At 40.5% G+C, this 19,180-nt stretch overlaps 2 protein-coding genes across 7 annotated transcripts in view; one reads left to right on the top strand and one right to left on the bottom strand.

The window, feature by feature from the left end:
- The window catches only part of TMEM241 (transmembrane protein 241), a 55,031-nt gene extending 52,466 nt beyond the window's left edge, over positions 1–2,565 (bottom strand). For all 6 annotated transcript variants that reach the window (XM_041714718.2, XM_041714716.2, XM_041714717.2 and 3 more), the window contains exon 1: positions 2,396–2,565. In XM_041714718.2, the coding sequence (XP_041570652.1) occupies positions 2,396–2,467 (72 nt within the window). In that variant the 5' untranslated portion in view covers positions 2,468–2,565. The remainder of the gene's footprint in view (positions 1–2,395) is intronic.
- Positions 2,566–6,951: 4,386 nt separating this feature from the next.
- On the top strand, positions 6,952–17,797 carry RIOK3 (RIO kinase 3). The gene is made up of 13 exons (XM_012572088.5): positions 6,952–7,172; positions 7,930–8,051; positions 8,873–9,018; positions 9,143–9,247; positions 9,775–9,884; positions 10,592–10,735; positions 11,619–11,746; positions 12,621–12,806; positions 13,285–13,444; positions 14,427–14,507; positions 14,598–14,687; positions 14,999–15,106; positions 16,200–17,797. The coding sequence occupies exons 1-13, from the start codon at positions 7,107–7,109 to the stop codon at positions 16,299–16,301; spliced, it is 1,548 nt and encodes a 515-aa protein (XP_012427542.1). The 5' UTR covers positions 6,952–7,106; the 3' UTR covers positions 16,302–17,797.
- Positions 17,798–19,180: the final 1,383 nt, after the last annotated feature.

Raw genomic sequence — 19,180 nt, forward strand, 5'->3', positions numbered from 1 at the left:
TCCCTTTCCTGTTCTTACTTCCATCCAGATAAATTTTGGTTGATTGATTTTTAGATTGATTGATTTTAGTTTTATTTTTAGTCTGCTTTAACCATCTAATAATGATGTCATAGATGTAATGATGTAGTAATGCAATAATGATATAACGATGTAATAATGTAGTAGAGTGAACCTCACCAACAAACTTTATTATGATTTCACTTTAATATTAGATCTGCTTTTGCCCATCCCTTTTCTGGTGATTCTCCGAGTGACCTAAACCACTCACTTGTGGCACTTCCCATGCCAGAACTGCTGGATGCTGCCTCAGCCACTGTGGAAAGTAACAAGCACTAAAGTACATGAGGCATGGAGTGGACACACTGAACGATGGAAAAGGCTGTCATCTGAATTGCACTTTCATTTTCTGAACACAGTTCATACATCACACTGAATGGAAAAGGATTAACAGGAACAAAATGCCATAAGCACCAGTCAGTTAAATTAGTATCATACCAAAGAGGCAAATCTTTGGCAGAACCAAGAGCAATAGTCTAAACATAATTGTCTCCTTATGGCTAATGTATCTTACAGACTTAACATTCTGCTTACACACTATTTTGTGTAGAATTTTAAGCAGCCCATAAAGCCCATCAGAGATGTAATACATGAGGGTAAAAAGCAAAATCTGTGTCATTGCTTTAGCCTCCTTTGTCTGGGCCTGTATGTATCAATGTCAGTGTCTCTTCACACTAAATATGTATATATGCAAATGTGAGGCACAAATACATTCTTTCCAGGTCTAACAACTTCCCCTGATGAAGTATATAAATATCACTTCTGCAAAGGAGAAGAATGATTGAAGCTTCCTCAGAGAAAATGAAAGGTACCTGCTGTTCCTTCCAGGAGCCAGCAGAAGCTGTCAAGGGCAAAAGGAGAAGCTGAAAGCTTTCAGCAAAGAGCAAACTGTGCTGAGCACCTTGCAAGGTCCAGTTTTCAGGTTTGTGGGGTGTCACTAAAAAGCTGGCATCAGTATAGAGAGACAAGGCATGTTGATTCACAACAGGTCCTTTTACACATACACATGTCAGAACTGCCATGCGCATTTTAAATCAGGATGATCTACTTACACATGTCTGTACTCCTGCTTGCATTTGCATGCCACCTTCAACAACTGAAAGGTCTATATTTTGGTTATTTTTAACTTTATTGCACTAAAAACTACATGAAGGTAAAATGGAGGCCCTATGTCAATGTCCCCATGACCTCCTCTCAAGCATAGTTAAGCCATGATGCAACCTGGCAGCTCTTTTAGCCCCCTTCCATTAAACTAATCACAGCTCCCAGCAGTCTGTCAAATCAAGTGCATTATCTCTCCCTACAACTTTGCTTCATGTCTGGACTTCAGTCTTCTTCTGAGCATCCTTAATGGCAAATCTATCTTGGAACAGAAACCACTAGCCAGTGCCCAGAAAAGATTTCATTTTCACCTCTGAAATGCTGATTTCCTCTAATCCTCCCTCAGAATATTTATACCCTGATTCATTCACCAATATTTTTTTCTTTCAGAAATCTGCACCAGAAATACAGACACACTCTCTGACAAATAGGATAGCACAGAGCAGTTACTCTATCTCCTCCTCCCAGAGTGAAAAAACTACTTTCAAATTTATGCTTAAATTATACAATTTTATTTACAATGTAGCCATCTTCAGCCTATTTCTTATGCTTAGACACTTCAGCAACACTAATATGAAATTGTTACACAGTGGAAAACAAAATTCTTGTCCTTAATTCGTCGGTTAATTAAGTTGTCAATGGAAGTTAATATTTGTTTAACTTCTGAAACAATACTTTGAATATTTCACACTTTTCCCTTGGATAGTTGATATCACTGTTCCAGTTAACAGTCAACTGCATTCTTTTGGGAATGAATGCAGTTGCCAGACACCCGATAATGAAATATATACAGCATCAGCGATACTTTCAGTACAGCAGAACTTCTGGCTCTATAACACTTCATTCATTGGAACGATATGATGTCAACCTCCTCGCTCTCCTAAACAAGACTGTAATGGAACTTATCTGACGTGGAAGGGTAAAGCTGTCACACACTGAGCAAAACGAAACCGGCACCCTATCCGCAGTTTCGGAAGCACACTGGGATGTGCGGCGGTCTGGCGTGCCACGGACTTTTTCACTCGCGGGGCAGTCCCGTCCGGGAAGGGCTGGTCCTGCGGCTGTCCCTGAGCAGGGCAGGGAGAGCTCAGGGCACCGTCTCTCCTCCTTCTCCTGGATCCCTGCACTTCCCTCGCCCCCCGCTCCCGCAGCCGCGGACCGGCAGCCAGCGCCCCCGCACCTCCCTGCGTCCCGCCCGGCCCGCCCGAGACCGGGGCGGCCCCGCGCCCGCGCTCACCTTGTTGGTGAAGCTGGAGGCCAGGTAGAAGAGGCAGAAGGCGAGGCCGCCCGCCGGCCGCTTCAAATACATCAGTCAGCGCGGGCGCGGAGCGCGGCGGGCGGGCGGCGGCCATCGGCCGGGCCACGGACACGTCGCTCCGCGGCGCCGCCTCCGCGGGGCCGCTGCTGCCGCCCGGCGGCCGAGCCGGGCCCAGGCGGCCGGAGCGGGCGGCAGCGCCGCGGCCCGGGCACAGCGCGGCCCGGGCGGCAGCGGCCGAGCAGCCACCGGCCGGGCAGGGAGGACATTGTCCCCTCTCCTCTGCCCTTGTGAGGCGCCCCTGGAGTGCTGCGTCCAGCTCCGAGGCACTCGGCACGGGAAAGACCTGTAGAAGCAAGTGCAGAGGAGGGACGCAAAGATCATCAGGGGGCTGGAGTGCGGCTCCTGGGGAGGCAGGCTGAGGGTTTTGGGGTGTTCAGTCCGGAGGGACCTTACACCAGCTTTTAGTACCTAAAGGGGACCTGCAAGAGAGCTGCAAAGGGACTTTTTACATGGGCATGTAGTGGTAGGGGGAATAGCTTTAAACTGAAAGAGGGCGGATTTAGACTAGATGTAAGGAAGATGTTTTTTACGGTGAGGGTGGTGAGATGCTGGAACTGGTGGTGGATACACCATCCTTAGAAATTGTCAAAGCCAGACTGGACGGGGCTCAGAGCAACCTGATCTAGCTAAAGACTGCCCTGGAATGTGGTCAAACAACTTCATCAATGCCCTATTTACAAGGCTATCAGTCCAGTGGTGGACTGAGAGAAGGCATCAAGATGGTTTTGGTGTTGAATTTCTACAACACCAGACTGACACATCAACCCAAATTAACCTGACAGTGAGGTAAAGATTTGGCAGACGAGGTGCTTAGCTGACCTGGAGATATATGACTGGTAGTCAGTCACTGCACACTATAAAAGTCCAGTCCATTTTCTTATGGTTGAGTTCTTCAAACATATCCCTTCTTGGAGTGTGTATGAAGATTCCTCCTTTGGGTGGGGACACTCAAAAATTACTCCTTAAGGCTGAGTGAGTGAAAAAGATTTTGCCCATGGTCATTGACATGGGTGAATGACATCCATCTCTGCTTTAAAAACTATTTCTTTTTTGCTAGTTTTAATAGAATTGCTTTACTATAGTTGCTTTGATAGAGTGCACTTTAACATCCTATTCTAGTAGTTTTGTCTTCTATAGTGTGTAGTAAATAATTCTGAGTAAGATCTCTTTGTCTAATAATTTTCCATAATGAATCATTCATTTTTATATAAATAGATCTGGTTTGCTATCATTTATCCTACAGGACAAAGCTGTACAAAGGTTCAATCACACCTCTATAATTTCTTAAACTTAAATCACCAACAGTCTGAGGCTAAGATTGGATCCAGCTGCACCTTGGCTCTTCTCTGAGAAGGAATTTAGAAAGCGAGGGGGTCCTTTCTGCACATCATGGCTCAATTGGAGGGCTTTCTAATAAGTTTTGTCTGAAGACCCCATTCACACTCATGACAAGAAGCCCCTGCTTATTGCAGAGGGGCTGGACTAGATGGCTAAATTGAATGGCCCCTTCCTACCTTCTATGATTCTATGATTCACTGGTGACGTGTGAACCGTAAATATCCCAGGCAGGTCAGAAGCAGTGAAAGACACGCCCTGTCAGGTCATGGTTACTGGGTGATCTTTTATTATGGCCTAGGTAAGCCTTGTTTTTCCCAGTCCTGGATTTAGCAAGGCCCTATCTTTGCAGTTCGTACCTTGACTTTGCTCAGGTAACACAAAGTACAGGGCTCTCTCTGTACATGTACACCCTCTTTTTAGAGGACAGAGCAAAGCAGCATGAGTAAGGAATTATTTATGAGCATGGCTTAAACTAGGGAGGGAGGGAGGCACTAAGTGGTCAAATCCAGGCCGTAAGATGAGCCTGTCTAACCTGCTGCATTTAGCCTCAAAAGACAAGGTCAACAGAGTGCAACAGCTGAACAGCTCACCAAGATAAATTCAAGTGTTTTGGCGCATCAGACATCATCCTATCTGGTTTGTAAGGTGGTGGTCCAACACAGACATCCGATTTCCAGTACTGAAATGTTTAGTCCATCCAGGTTCATGGAGATCACTGATAAGCCACTGTAATGAATGTATTAGAGATGGCAGGGCAATCAGAGATACAGAATTTCCACTGTGCATCTGTTTATGTACGAATGTGAGAGCACCTGAGAGCATCTGTTTATGTACAAGTGTGAAATGTGTCTTTGGCAAACAAAGGCACACTTTGCATTGTGCCACAAATTCAGCCTGTAAAGCTTTAAAAAAAGAGTAAGTAAAGTTCATGGATATCAACAAAGACTAATATAAGTATGCAGTAAGAGTACTTTTGACTTTTTATTACAGTGGGCTATCACTTTCATGCCGAATATTACAGTGGTATGTCTCAGCTTTTTGCAGTATTTCTTAGTAGAAGTGGGACATATATCATATATCATCTTGGGCAATGATTTATTTTCTTACAGCCAAATACAGAGGCAGGTATGAATTCTTGTACACCACTTACAGTGAGGGATTAAGAATGAAGAGGTAAATTTCTATAAATTTCTTAACACAATTCAGTTCAATCCTTGATCCATTCATATGAGAGGTCATGGGATCATGTCCTAATCAGGAAATATTTAAGAGACTAAAATAGAAAACTTATTTTTGAAAACGAAAAACTTAATAACAAGACATAGGAATATAGTTACTGTTCGTGTCTTTCTGAATCAAAACCTACCAAAACCCATCTTCTTAATCAGTGCTTGTACAGCTGTGCAAGAATAATGATTTTTCCCAGGGCAGCAGGACATTGCTTTGATATTCTGCTCATATATAAAACTGTTAATTTTAGACCAAGAAGATAGAAGGGAGCATGCAGTAATCTTCATATGCCAAAAGGCAGTTGCAAAGGGAACGAAATAATCTCTTTTCACCAGGGTGAAAAGTGCAGAGAGGGTAAGAAACATGCTGGTACTGCATCACCAGACAAAGCCACTCTTGCCAGCATTTGGCAGTGCTGTGTGTCATTGACCTGACAATGTTAAAGGTCTTTTACAACCTAAATAATTCTATGATCCTAAAATGCCTTCGTGGCACAAGCCTGTGTCATGCCTGCAGGTTGTGTGTTACAACCTAGGCCCCTACCGTCTTCCAAATGGTTTGTCTTTTCGCTGGGAACTTTCTGGGGCAGTGAACTCTGGAACAGAGTGTCTTAGGAGATCGTAAACATGTTACGTCATTGCAGGTTGCTAAGGACAAATAAGAGGAACTTTGGCCAACAAAGCTGATTCTTGCATGGCTGAGAATTGATATGAGTGGCCTTACTGGGCCTGCCTGGTAGTACGGGCTTTGCTAGATGTAAAACAGGGAACTTACTCCAGAGCAGGCTGGGGGATCCCTTACCACAGAATCCCTTACCACTTCTGCCCTTGCAGAAGTGCAGCTTTGCTAGGCTGGTTTTCAGATTATCAACAGTGACAGCACATTTGTCTGACTGCAGACAGATACCTTCAACAGATGGTGATAAGCCAGCCAGAGGAGATTTCTAGGCATTACTTCCTTCCTTTAAGGAAACTTGCCCAAGTAGACCTAATATGTCACAGCAAAACTATCCTTTCATTGCTGTCCTGGAAATAGGGCATTTTAGTCACAATACTGTTTTCCAGATAAACATTACATATAAAATTGAGATGTAAAAGGCAGCAGGTCACATACAAGTATTTAAATTTGGATCTACAGTGACTTACAGAATTGGGATCAAATTAATTTGTTTGTATGTGGTTTGGTTAATTTGTTGTATTTTTTCCTGTTCCCTCAGCTACTTCCTGAAATAAAAAACAAATGCTAAGTATTTCATTTCACACAATCAATTAGGTTGGAAAAGACCTCTGAGACTGAGTCCAATCTATGACCAAACAGCAAGGGGACTAGACCATGGCAATGAGTGCCACATCCAGTCTTTCCTTAAACACCTCCAGGAATAGTGACTTCATCACCTCCCTGGGCAGTTCACTCCAATCTAATCGCCCTGTCGGTGAAGAAACTCTTCCTAATGTCCAGCCTAATCCTCCCCTGGCGCAGCTTAAGGCTGTGTTCTCTGGTCCTGTCACTTGTTGTCTGGGAGAAGATGCCGACCCCAGCTGCTCACACCTCCGTTCAAGTGTTTATAGAGAGCGCTAAGGTCACCCCTGAGCCTCCTTTTCTCCAGGCTAAACACCCCCAGCCCCTCAGCCGCTCTTTACCAGACTTGTGCTCCAGACCCTTCACAGTTCCGTTACCCTTCTCTGGACTCCATCCATTTGTTTTGCCGCTAGTTTACTGTTTGATTTGTTGTTTTTTTTTTTTTTTTTTTTTTTCCTCCCACCCTTGGTTCCCTTGGTTACTTCCCGAGATAAAAAAAACAAACGCTAGCTATTCAATTTCTCCCTTCCGCAGCCCGGCGCTGTCCCTCAGCCGCCGGGCAGGGGCGGCCGGGCGGGGCTCCGCCGGCAGCTCCGCACGCCGGCGGTGCCGCCCGGTGACATCAGCGGAAAGGCGGGCCAGCCCCGGCCAATGGGCCGCCTGCCGGCCGCGGAGACCCGCGGAGGACCCGGAAGGTTCCGCAGCCGGAGCGTTGCTGCCCCGCGGAGAGACCCCGCTGCTGCCGCCCGCCCCTGCGTGCCCGATGGACGCGGTGGGAGTCGCTGCCGCCGCGCCCGACGCCGGGCCGGGCCCCGCCTGGCAGAGCAAGGTGAGCGCAGTGCCGGCGCCGCGGGGCCGCGCCCGACGCTGCCCGGGCTCCGGGAGCTGGAGGAGGAGGAGGAGGAGAATCGCTGAGGCCGTGGAGAGGGCGCTCGAGGTGGTGCCAGCACCACCAGGGTGGCGGTCACTCGCGACCCCAGCGCGGTTTGCTGCCGCCGGCAATGATCTCCTTGGTGGAGAGAGCTGTTGTGACAGCCTGATAACTGAGTTGCTTCCCCGAGGGAGTTGGAGCCGAGTGAGCTCGGTTATCCTGGCGGTAGGCAGCGAGTTCCGGCTTGCTTGGATTTGTCGTTCCTCGGCCCCCGCCTCCCGAGCGAGCTGTTGTGTCCCTGTGCGGCTTTGAGATGCCATGTTTTACGATGGCTGACCTTTCAGGGCTCTGGGAGCGGGGGAGGAAGCTGTGCGTAAGCCATTGCTGTTGGGCATTCCAAGAGAAGTTTACATAGGTTGTGTGTCTGCTTGTTTGCAAACCTCTTGGGCAAACTTTACCCCTGTCTCCAGAGGGTACCGACACTGACAAACTGACTTTTTTTCCTTCATTAGTAAGTGACTATCAACAATTTTTCAACCCCGGTTCTCCCTATTGAGTTTATGAAACTACTCTTTGAGTAGTTCCCCAAGTATCTATAGAAGAGCCCTTACAGGATTACATGAGCTTATTTTGGAGCCAGCGATAGCTAATAATCCCGATTATTGTGCTGCCACTGCACAAGTCTTGCTGACTTGAATAAAATGTTTATTTACAGTGTCCGTGGGGAGCCCCTAGCACAACATCAATATCATGTTCTCTTGCTGATGTAATGAGTGAACAGCTGGCAAAAGAATTGCAACTGGAAGAAGAAAATGCTGCTTTTCCTGAAGTGGTTGCGTAAGTTTAAGTCCTGGATTAGTGATCTCCATAGTTGTGATGCCATCTTCTCTCTCGTGCATTTGCTTACAATGTGCTCAGTGCATAGCGGTATAGTAAATGATTTGCCTATTCCCCCTAACTCTGCTTCCTCAGATCTTCTTCAGTGAAGATGGCTTCCTCAGCTAAAAGTCTTCCTTAGATTCTCTTCCCTGATGCTCTTCCTTCCTTATCGATGTTTTCTTTGTATTTTCTGGGGGGTGTTAACACAATCTGTAAGCTGTATTTAGAGAAATGTCAGAAATGTGTTTTTTCTACTTTTTTAGGAACTCTTGTCAACAATATACAATGTTATTTTGAGAACTATCAGGTATATCACCTGTATCCTCCCACTACCTGAAAGCTCTAAACAACGGCTAAGAGATTACTAGTTCTAAAATTCTACAATTTTTGACTATCTTTCCTGTGAAGCAGAACAAGGCAACAATATTTGGGATGCTTTAAACATATAAATAAGTATACACATGCATATACCTGTATGCCTTCTTTTTTTTTTTCCTGAAGAACATCTTAAAAATAGAGCTTAATGCTTCTTGCAGAATGGTAAACAAGCAAAAGTTTAAGTAAAATTTACATTGTTAATAAGTGGCAAAGAGAAATGAAGTCATGATCTATTAATATTTTGTGTTGGCTTGGAGAGGAGGCAGACAGCTGAGATCCATTCCTTTCTGTCAGCTCTGCCTGAAGTCTGTTGTATAGAGTGGGAAAGCAGTATAAAGCAGTGTTTCTGCTCAGATTGTTGTGTTTAGTTTTTTTAAAATTCCTATTTCCGTCTTATGTAGTGCTGCTGAAGGACCATTTATTACAGGAGAAAATATTGACACTTCTAGTGATCTAATGCTAGCTCAGATGCTGCAGATGGAATTTGACAGGGAATATGATGCACAGCTTCGGCGTGAAGAGAAGAAGATCAATGGAGATAGCAAAGGTACCTTCATCAGAATATTTTTGCTTTGGAGCTGTTTTTGGCACTTACCTTAAATTGGCAGAGCTGTGAGGAAGTAGCAAATCCCTGATAATCACAGACATGCTTATTTGTTTTGTTTTTCAAGTCTCCATATCCTTTGAAAATTATCGGAAGGTGCATCCCTATGACAGTGACAGCTCAGAGGATGAGGTTGATTGGCAGGATACCCGTCATGATCCATATAGAGCAGGTATGGGACAGCTTTAAACAATACAATTTCTTCAGCCAATAGACCTGAGAGTATGACAGAGTTAAACTAGGTCTTGTTTTAATATAAAAACTGCTACATTTAAAATCAGGTCACCTCAATGGGAGGTGTCAGCAGGAGGTTGGGTGGGTAACTTCAGGCTTCTGTCTGCCAGTGTATTAGCTTCAGTGGCTGAATCTGGCAAAATAACCAGTGTACATGGGAAGTACTGTAGGATGTGCTCATCTGTCATCCATGTTTGGATGAAATCGTTACGTATCATCTGCACATGTTGTAGCATGCCAGAAATGTGTCTGACACCCCAGAGAAGACTGAGAAGTTGTAACATAGCCGAAGAAGCTGTCATGCTTAGGATAGGAGAAGACTGTATTAAGATCATATAATTGAAGTAATTTACTCTGTTTTATAAATAAAATTATATTACTGTTGTGGATGTTGTGGGACTTCTGTGAGCATTGGTTATGTTTGTTTAGGTGTAAAGTTTGATTTCTTTTTCTCACCGTGGGCAGATAAACCTACTACTACGCCAAGAAGGGGTTTCATAGGAAAAGGAAAAGACATTACTACGAAACATGATGAAGTGGTATGTGGAAGAAAAAACACTGCTCGCATGGAAAATGTAAGTGAAAACTTAAGGAAACTTATTTTGTATGTAAAACTGGAATGCTGCAATTCAGCCAAAGAGCTAATGCTTGTCCACCAGTACTGCTAGGCTGACTTCTGTTTTTTCCCTGTTGGATGATAGCAATGCACTCTTTGCTTTATCGGTTATTCACATTGGCAGTTTGAGTTTTGTGGGTTTTCTGTTTAAAAGTAGTTTGTTATTGAGTAATTCAAGAATTTGCACAGAACTCTCTTGGGAAAACAAAACTATCAGCAAGTCTGGCACACAAGCAAATAAAACACAAAAGCTATTTTTGAAAAGCACAGATGTTGTGTAAGCTCTCTTCTAATTAATTTTTTCTGATAAGCCAAGTAACTTATTTTCAGTCAATTGCTTGACTTACAGCTTTTCAGTTTGTTTATCTGTAGTACATACCTTTCATATTTTTTAAGGTAACTGGTGCAACTTCTGTAGATAAGGAAATGCTGCAAGTACTACTTTTGCAGGATGTTAGGTAATCTCATATCAATTTGGGCAGAACTTTGAGTTCTGAGTTTAAAGCAGTGGGTTTTTTTGACATAGTGACAACATTGCACAAAGTGGGTTTCACATAGGTCCAAATCTATCCTGAGTTTTTCCAAATCAGAATGAGAAATTTGTTTGTGCCAACTTTTGGCATCTGCTAGTAACAATGCTTAAATTTCTATTATTTCTGCTCGTAGTTTGCACCTGAATTCCAAGTTGGAGATGGAATTGGAATGGACTTAAAGCTGTCAAATCAAGTCTTCAATGCCTTAAAACAGCATGCATACTCTGAGGAACGTCGAAGTGCAAGGCTCCATGAGAAGAAGGAGCACTCCACTGCTGTATGTTTTTAATAAAGTGTCTCTATCTACTCCTTATCTTGTGTAATAGCTAAACACTGCTGGGAAACTTCTTGCAACATTCCATTTTTAGTAAAACAGCTAAGCAACATTATGTTAATGTTGCTGAAAGAAAGAATATCAGATAGCTCCTATTAGAAAAAGGCTCTTTGAGCTGCATTACTGTGAAAACCACGTTGAAGTAAAAGCAAGCAGCTACTGGTTTTTTCTCTTTGTCTTTCTAAACTTGTCTCTTAATCTGCTATGTTGAATAAACTGCCTGGAAGTTATTTATAGAAACGTCCAGAGGACTAATCCCCTGCAGTTGAACCATATGGCTCCAAATATCTGTCTTCATAACAAGGTTCAGGAGGATGAGGTGACCAACTGACATAATAATTTAGGAGTTTACTTGGTAGACTGTATGGCTGAGTTTTAAGTAGGGCCTCTGGTAATTCCTGATGTGGACTTGTTCAAATTTGTGTGTTTTGCTTTGCTTTATTGTTACTTATATCAAAGAAATATAATGCTTAGAATATTGTGATTCATGATTTGTAAAGGCTTCTTGAAAACACTGTAGAAAGTGCTGTTGAGCCACAGTCTATATGTGCAATTAGTAAGATATTCTATGTGCTGCACAGCTGATGGGAAACTAAGATTATTAAATCAATCTTGGAGCAGATTTGCTTTGCTTCAGATGTTTATTTTGGCTTGGCTTTTTTTTCTACCCTTTGTCAGTTGAGAGAAATTTTATTAATACATTATTATTTCCACTTAGTTGAATTCTTGTGGTATATAAATATTCTAAACTCATTGTAAAGCAACGAATTGTTTTATTGAATTGAGTATTCATGTATTGCTTATTAATCCTATTCATCTCTTGTAGGAGAAAGCAGTGGATCCTAAAACACGTTTACTTCTGTACAAGATGGTCAATTCTGGGATGCTGGAGACCATCACAGGCTGCATCAGCACGGGAAAAGAATCTGTTGTTTTTCATGCCTATGGAGGAAAGTGAGTATATTGTTTGTTACTGATGATTGTTTTGAATACGAGAGATGATTTAAAAAGCAGAAAACACAAAAATATTTAAATATCTGCACCTTTTTTATTTCTGAGACTTAAAGGCTGTATTCGTGTGTATGCAGATAATAATAAAATCTGAAAACCAAATTATACCAATCATAAAGTAAAAGAATCCCTGCTTTCCTCCTTGGAGGCTACTAATGGGGACAGATCCACCATGCCCTTCTGTGGAAAAATATATACTCCTTTTATAAAAAAGAAATCTTCAGATTTTTGAGAGATTCTTTGCATCTACCTGCCCTAGACCACAGAGCTGTCATGAGGATCTTGGGCTACCTGAAGGTTGTCTTTCCATAGAGATTGCTCTATTGCCAGCTCTATATTTGCAGCTCAGTGGAGGTGCTGTTTGTTACTTTCAGGTTATCATGAGAGTAGTGGTGGGATGCTGCTCACTTGAATCCTTCCTGCCATACTGGAAGGATTAGAGTACATTATGGCAACTGCATTGTGTTTAACCGAGTTTAAACCAGTGATTGTTGAGAAAGAACTAATGAAACTCAAATACAGATAATATATTTAGAGATATCAAGACAGAAAGTTGGAACTGGGGAGAAAAGATATGTCTTAACAAATTGGGATAGGTAACCTATTTGATAAGCAACTTAGAATCAAAATGCCAAAACCCGAACATTCATATGTAAATTTAATCATAGAATTGTTATAATCTTAAATTGGCTTCTAAACGCAATAGAAAACTAGATCCTCTTATATTGTTGCAATGTATGAAGCCCAAACCCATGCATTTGCTTGTAAATATGTGAATAGTTATCTTTGTTATATATTTGTCTTTTCCCATGAGCAGTGCAACTGAAGATAAAGTTATTCCTCCAGAATGTGCCATCAAAGTGTTTAAAACAACTCTTAATGAATTCAAGAACCGTGACAAATACATTAAGGATGACTACAGGTTTAAAGACCGCTTCAGTAAACTGAATCCACGAAAAATTATTCGTATGTGGGCTGAGAAAGAAATGCATAACTTAACAAGGTAAAGAAAAAAGGAAGTGTAGTTGCCAAGTGCCTGTCAGTTTCCTGTTCTCTGTTTAAGGAAGATACTCTCTGTCTGGGTATTTGACTTTTAGGCCAAAATAATATACAACCTGGTACAGATTGAATAAGCCCCTGGTTTTCTTTACAATTTTATAAGCTGTGTCATCACCTTCAGTGATTTTGCAGCAGAATTTACAGGCTCATGAAGTTAACAGGTTCTAGTTGTAAAACTGATTAGTATTTAGTGAGCATTTTTAGATTCACTTATAACTTCAGAATCTGAATTTTCCTGTGTAAAATACTATAAAATTTATATAATTATTCAGTTTTCAGTTCTCTCAAAGACTTTGTTTACTCTGGATCAGGTTTTTCACAGAGGTCTCAGATTGCAAATGAGGTAGCAGGAACTAGAACTTTGGGAACTTTCAAGCTTTTGTTCTGTTTTTCTTAATCAATATCTATTTTCTGATCCACAGGATGCAAAATGCAGGAATTCCTTGTCCTCAAGTGGTTATCCTTAAGAAACATGTATTGGTTATGTCTTTCATTGGCCAGGATCAAGTCCCAGCTCCTAAACTAAAAGATGTAACACTTAGTAGTGAAGATATGAAAAAAGCCTACTATCAGATTCTTAACGTAAGATGATGCTGATTTCTCCTCCAGTTCTGGGTTGTATTTTCTTTTAAAGGAATAACTGTAAGGACAAATGAGCACTTATTTACTTTTCAGTATGCTTACATAATTTTCAAGATAGGAAGTCCAAAGTCTTATTTTGCTGCTGTTTAATGCGTGATTTAGAATCAGTAAGAAATTATGCACTGGGAAAAATACAATTAAATTTAATCTTAATCTGAGTGGAAAACATACTGGAATTTGATGACAAACATACGCTTAGCAGCAGAGGAATTGTGAGCAAATAGTCCTCCTTTTACAGAAGCAGTATGTGGTTTAGAAAATTCTCTGAAGTCTTTCTGGGCTTACCAAACACTTAATTTACAATGTATAAGCACTCTCCAGTGGATTGCCTGCCCCCTCTTCAGCAAACCTAGAAACTGTAGAATTAATTAGATTATTGCTTGGTGGATGCTTTAATTTCCTATTATCTGCTAACTGTCTACTCACTCTTACGTTATCGATATTAAAAAACCCAACCAGGCAACCAGCCCTACTGCTTGGTAACAGGAGTGGTCTAGGTCTCAAATGAATGAGACCAGTGAGCAACACAGCTGTGTCTTAAGTGAATTTGTGTACTGGTTAGGTCTCAGTCTTTACAACTATGAGACTTCCCATGTGATAGGAGTGAAAGTGACATGTATTTAGAGACTATGCTTATCTGTCTCCTGCACTTGGACTACTTGGCAGAGCTGACTTGAGTTTACCAAAGTAGCTCTTCTGACTTTGCCAAAGCTAAGCTCAGCTTAGTTTGCTGGCAGTTTACCAAAACTGCAGTTCTCTGGATGGAAGTGTATTAAAGACTTGGGTAAAAATTATGGAAATTATGTGGGTGATTAGGGAAAGGTTGCAGTTGTTTTGGCTTTTTTTTTTTTTTTTTAAAGTCATGCTGACAATATATTTTTGGAGTATAGCATACTTCCTTCATTAATTTGGTTCCTTGCAGATGATGCAGCAATTATATAGGGAGTGCAACCTGGTCCATGCAGATCTGAGTGAATACAACATGCTTTGGCATGATGGGAAGGTGAGTTTGGTCTTAATTTGCGGGGGAGGAAAGTTTTATCTACTGTGAAATGCTAATACAAAGTGAATTGCTATTTCTCTGTGACTACAGGTCTGGCTCATTGATGTCAGTCAGTCTGTGGAGCCAACCCATCCTCATGGACTTGAGTTTTTGTTCAGAGACTGTAGGAATGTTTCACAGGTAGGACCTCCATGTCTGACAATCTTCTATCATGCTGCATGTTTTATAAGATACAAGATATCTTAGATATGTAGAAGATTACTCTTGTACATTTTCCATGCTGATAGTGTCCTTCTCTGAAAGTGAAAAAAATGTGGAAAAGTAAAATTATACCACTAGAACTTAAAACTGAAATTTCCTTCAGTTATGTTTATTTGTGGGTCAACAAAAACAAAAATGTAATTTTGGGTAAATGTAGTAACTGGGGAATGTCAAGGAATATTTTGTTCTGTGTAGTAAAGTGTTTAATGTGTGCTCTTTATATTGACTAGTTCTTCCAGAAAGGAGGCGTGGCAGAAGCACTTAATGAGCGTGAACTCTTCAACGCTGTCTCAGGTTTAAATATTACAGCTGACAATGAAGTAGACTTCCAAGCAGAGGTATAGCTTTCTCTGTCTAACAATTTAAATTTGGTTAGCTATGGTAGCTATTGTATTACCTTAACTTTCCAGATTTAGTTTGTGTGATTGCTGTGAGTAAAATTTCAGCAGTCATTCTGCATCTCTTTTTAAAACCTTGAGTATTTCAACCTAGTAGAAACATTTACAGAAACTCAGATTGACAGACCTCTCCACTCCCTTTCCTGATGTCCCTGCTCTCAAGCAGAAAAGACTTAATGTTGAATATAGTTGATTAATTTCAGCATTAAGGCAAATCTAGTGATCTGTTTTAGTTTAAAAGCTGTTGTCTTGGCTTACATACATTAAAGGTTGTACAACAAAAGGAAGGTTGGGTTAAAAATAATAATTATTCTACTGCTTATTTTTCATGGTTTAGATGTTAATTTATTTTAATTCAAAGTTTAGGCTAGCATTCTTAATTTTGAAGCTTAAAATCATGCTAATGTAAATATGGACTTAGGAATCTTTGGTCACTGTTGGCTTTTAGTTTTCAACCTTTGGCTGTAACTCCTCAAGGCCTTCGTCCTGATAGCAGATTAAAAAAAAAAAAAGTTGTCAAACGTTCCTTCCACTTAAAGTAAGGGTAATGTGGCAATTCTACTCTCCCTAATTACTAATGACATTGCAGGTTTGTGCTAGTCCAGCATGGTGTAGGTGGGAGCTGGTAATTAGGTGACTCCTAGGGCAGGTGGTCAGAGTAAGAAAGAGATAAAGAGAACACAGTGCCACAGTTCCACGATCTCTGTGTCATTGGAGAAAGGCACACTTCTGTACTTTGAGGAATACAGCTGAAGTCATAAGAAATCATACAGTCCTCCCTGCAGCTGGTGCAGTTTGGTTACATAGCTTCAAACTGTAAAGGAGTGCTGCTCATTTTAGTAACTTGTTGAGAACACTAGTTTGAAGGTGTACCTGGCTGTGTTTGAGCTGTTACATGTTATTGAATCTTTGAAATAGCAACATTTTACATACCTGCTCTGGCGTCAAAAGCTACTTTTTAATGCTGTTTAGCAGCCTTCTGCTACTGGCATAGTTTTATGATTTCAGCATGGTTTTATTTTTGGCTCTCTAGATTGAAGCTTTGGAGAAGATGAATGAAGATCACGTGCAGAATCATGGAAAGAAACTGTCAACGTTTTCTGGTGATGGAGACCCACCTATATATGATGAATAGCACTGAGTTTATAGTCGCTGACAAAACAAAACACAAATTTACTGCTTATAACTGTGCTGGTGCAGTGGTAAATGTCAACTGCCAATGTCAAGAGAGTGGTTGGCTGGGAATACCAAAATGGAAAACACAGCAAGCATATGGTAATGCCTTGGTGGTTTGATTTTTTTTTTTTTTTCACTTGTCCCACACATCAGGCTGGCACTGTGAGAATGGACTGTCACTACCACTTTGAACAGACTGACAACTTCACCAATTGTCCAGTTACATTAGACTAATGTAGCTCAGATGGTCATATTTTGCATGAGTCAGAGCTTACGTATCTTTTAATCTAAAAAAAAATTTAAATCATCTATATTGTCCAAAGTATCTAGTGGGAAAGCACACTAGAAGAGTCCCTCTCCTTTTTTTCCTAATGCAACTTGGAAAACTAACTAAACACTGTCTATGGACGCAATGTCTTTCATTCATCTCCACCAAGGGCAAAATGAAAAGGCAAACTATGCACTGCAATCATATAAAAATGTTAATTTAGCAAAGTAATATATTTATAAATGCAAAAGTCAGGACTTTTTTCATTTGAAGTACAGGGAATGTGGCTCTAATTATCTCTGTAAGTACTATTGGGTATTACATGGGAAATATATTTGAAATCCAACCAGCAGAGGACTTCCTTGGTGACATGCCAGGAAATCCTGAGTCAACAATGTAGAATAAAAAGTCAATTCAGGAAGCTTCACTCTTAATACAAAAGTGGTTCCAAGAACTTGGTGCAAGCCAAAAATAAAACTATAATAATCCTGTCTCTACCTAGAATATCAGTTTGGAGCATCAAATGTTCCTACCCTGAAAATAATCATAGACAAATCTGACTATTCTTTTTAAACCTGTAAGCAAAAAAAGCTTTGTTTAGAAATAATGATGGCTGATACTGGTTTCCACAGTCTATTTATTCTTAATGTCAGACTTTTTATTTTTTTTTTAGCAACTTCTAAAAACCTGATGTTTCTCTCCAAAAAACACATTTAAATATGAACTGATGTGGTGAGGTAGTTTGGAATTAAGGAATTCTAATCAATTTCTTTTTAACTGATTTCTGGTTTCTAGTTTCTGATGCTGCTCTTTATCAAACAGAATATAGTGATGCTACATGTGACCTCACAGTGTGCTGTGAAAGTGACTTTTTAATCTCTTTTTGTTGGAAAACTGGTGGTGAAGTAAAATCTTAAGCTCTTGTGGTGGTATTCTTGCATGGTTCTTTGCATCACGGAGGCCTTCATTGATCTTTGGTGCTTCACTAGAGCAGTCTTAGGGTAGGACTACACTAATTCCTTACAACAATATAAAAATGACTGTTTGGGTGGGTACTACACGAACAGTAAACAACCTTGGTTTTGCCATTTTCACCCCAACACTTGGATCCTGTTCCTTTTTCTAAATCGGACGAGTATCTTGCATTAACCCTTACTTCTGAAATAAAGGAATTTGTATCTTTGGGATATTTAAGTCTGTTCCGAATTTCTCAGTGAATGAGTTTCCCAAAATAATGGTAGCAGGGAAAGAACAGACGAGGTACTGCAAGGGAAATGCTAACTCTTTAGGAAAACTACAAGCTGCTGTTGTCAAAGATACCCAGTTCGCCTTCAGAGGAGAAGACTTTAAAAAAAAAATAAATTATAGTCCTATTCTTGGCTTATAACTAGTTTTAATATTCTTAACACTTCTTAGGGGGGAAAAGAACTCAGAACAGTTGCTAATACCTTAAAATGTTCTTGTATAAGGAAGATTATGATTGCTATAGCTCTTTGCATCAAGTGAGAGGAAGAAGGCAGAAATAACAGGAAGTGAAGGAAGGGTGTTTTTTGAGCTGCTAGTTGAAACAGGCCCCTGCTTGTATCTCTGTGCTTGGACCAAAGCCTCAGTTGTAACTGTCATTTTTAATTTCTTGCTAAAATCTGTTTAGCACAGGCTTAAGAAAACCAAACATGCCCCAAATAAATGAAGCAATTTTTCTTGAGTCCAATTTAAAGCTACTGGCCCCAAATACATGATATAGTATATGTTATATACTATATATAACATACATATATATATGATATAGTATATGTTATATACTATATAATATATCTTGTACATTAATATATTTTCACTCCCAACAGTAAAATTGGCTCAGGAATTTGCTTTGAGGTTTTAAGACACTTGGGCATGTTTCCAAGTAGTTGAAAACAATAATTTGCTAAAATAAGCATTTTCCTGGACTCCTTTGAAATAAAAGGTTTATTACTGGGCAAATATAATCTTAGTTTTGAAATTGGTCATTAAGGTTTATCAGACAAGTTATGAGTTTTGTGTGGTTTTTACTCGTCTGCTGATTTCCCCTCAAAAATGCCTCAAGTTTCTACTGCAATTGTAGGAAGTCCATGCTGGTTTTTACAGAAGTAGGAAAGGGTAAATATCAGTAGAATTTCTTAAATTTTCACTCTGGATTAACTAAACTTCTGGCTAACAAGCAATACATTTTGTTACTTTGTAAAAAATTATAAACTTTAAGGCACTTTAAATGCTTCAGATATACTTGTCATCTCCAGTTAACAGAATTGTTTGGTGAGGCAGGAGCATTCTGCAGAACAAACAGCTTGTTGTAATTCTTAGTTGTGACTTTAGTATCTCTAGTCTGATGTGAAATTACAGCAGGTGGACTAACTGGGTCACAAGTCATCCAACATGATACTTTGTTAGTATCTGTACTTCAATTTCTATTTCTCCCATACTAAACTGTGCTACCATTTTAATCTGAAATTTTAAAAGTTGTTATGATCTTAGTCTTTTTTCCCAGCCTATTTATATTTTCCTTTCTAAACCAATCAGCAAATACATAATTG

The sequence above is a fragment of the Taeniopygia guttata genome, chromosome 2 (genome assembly GCF_048771995.1).
Source record: "Taeniopygia guttata chromosome 2, bTaeGut7.mat, whole genome shotgun sequence".
NCBI lineage: Eukaryota > Metazoa > Chordata > Aves > Passeriformes > Estrildidae > Taeniopygia > Taeniopygia guttata.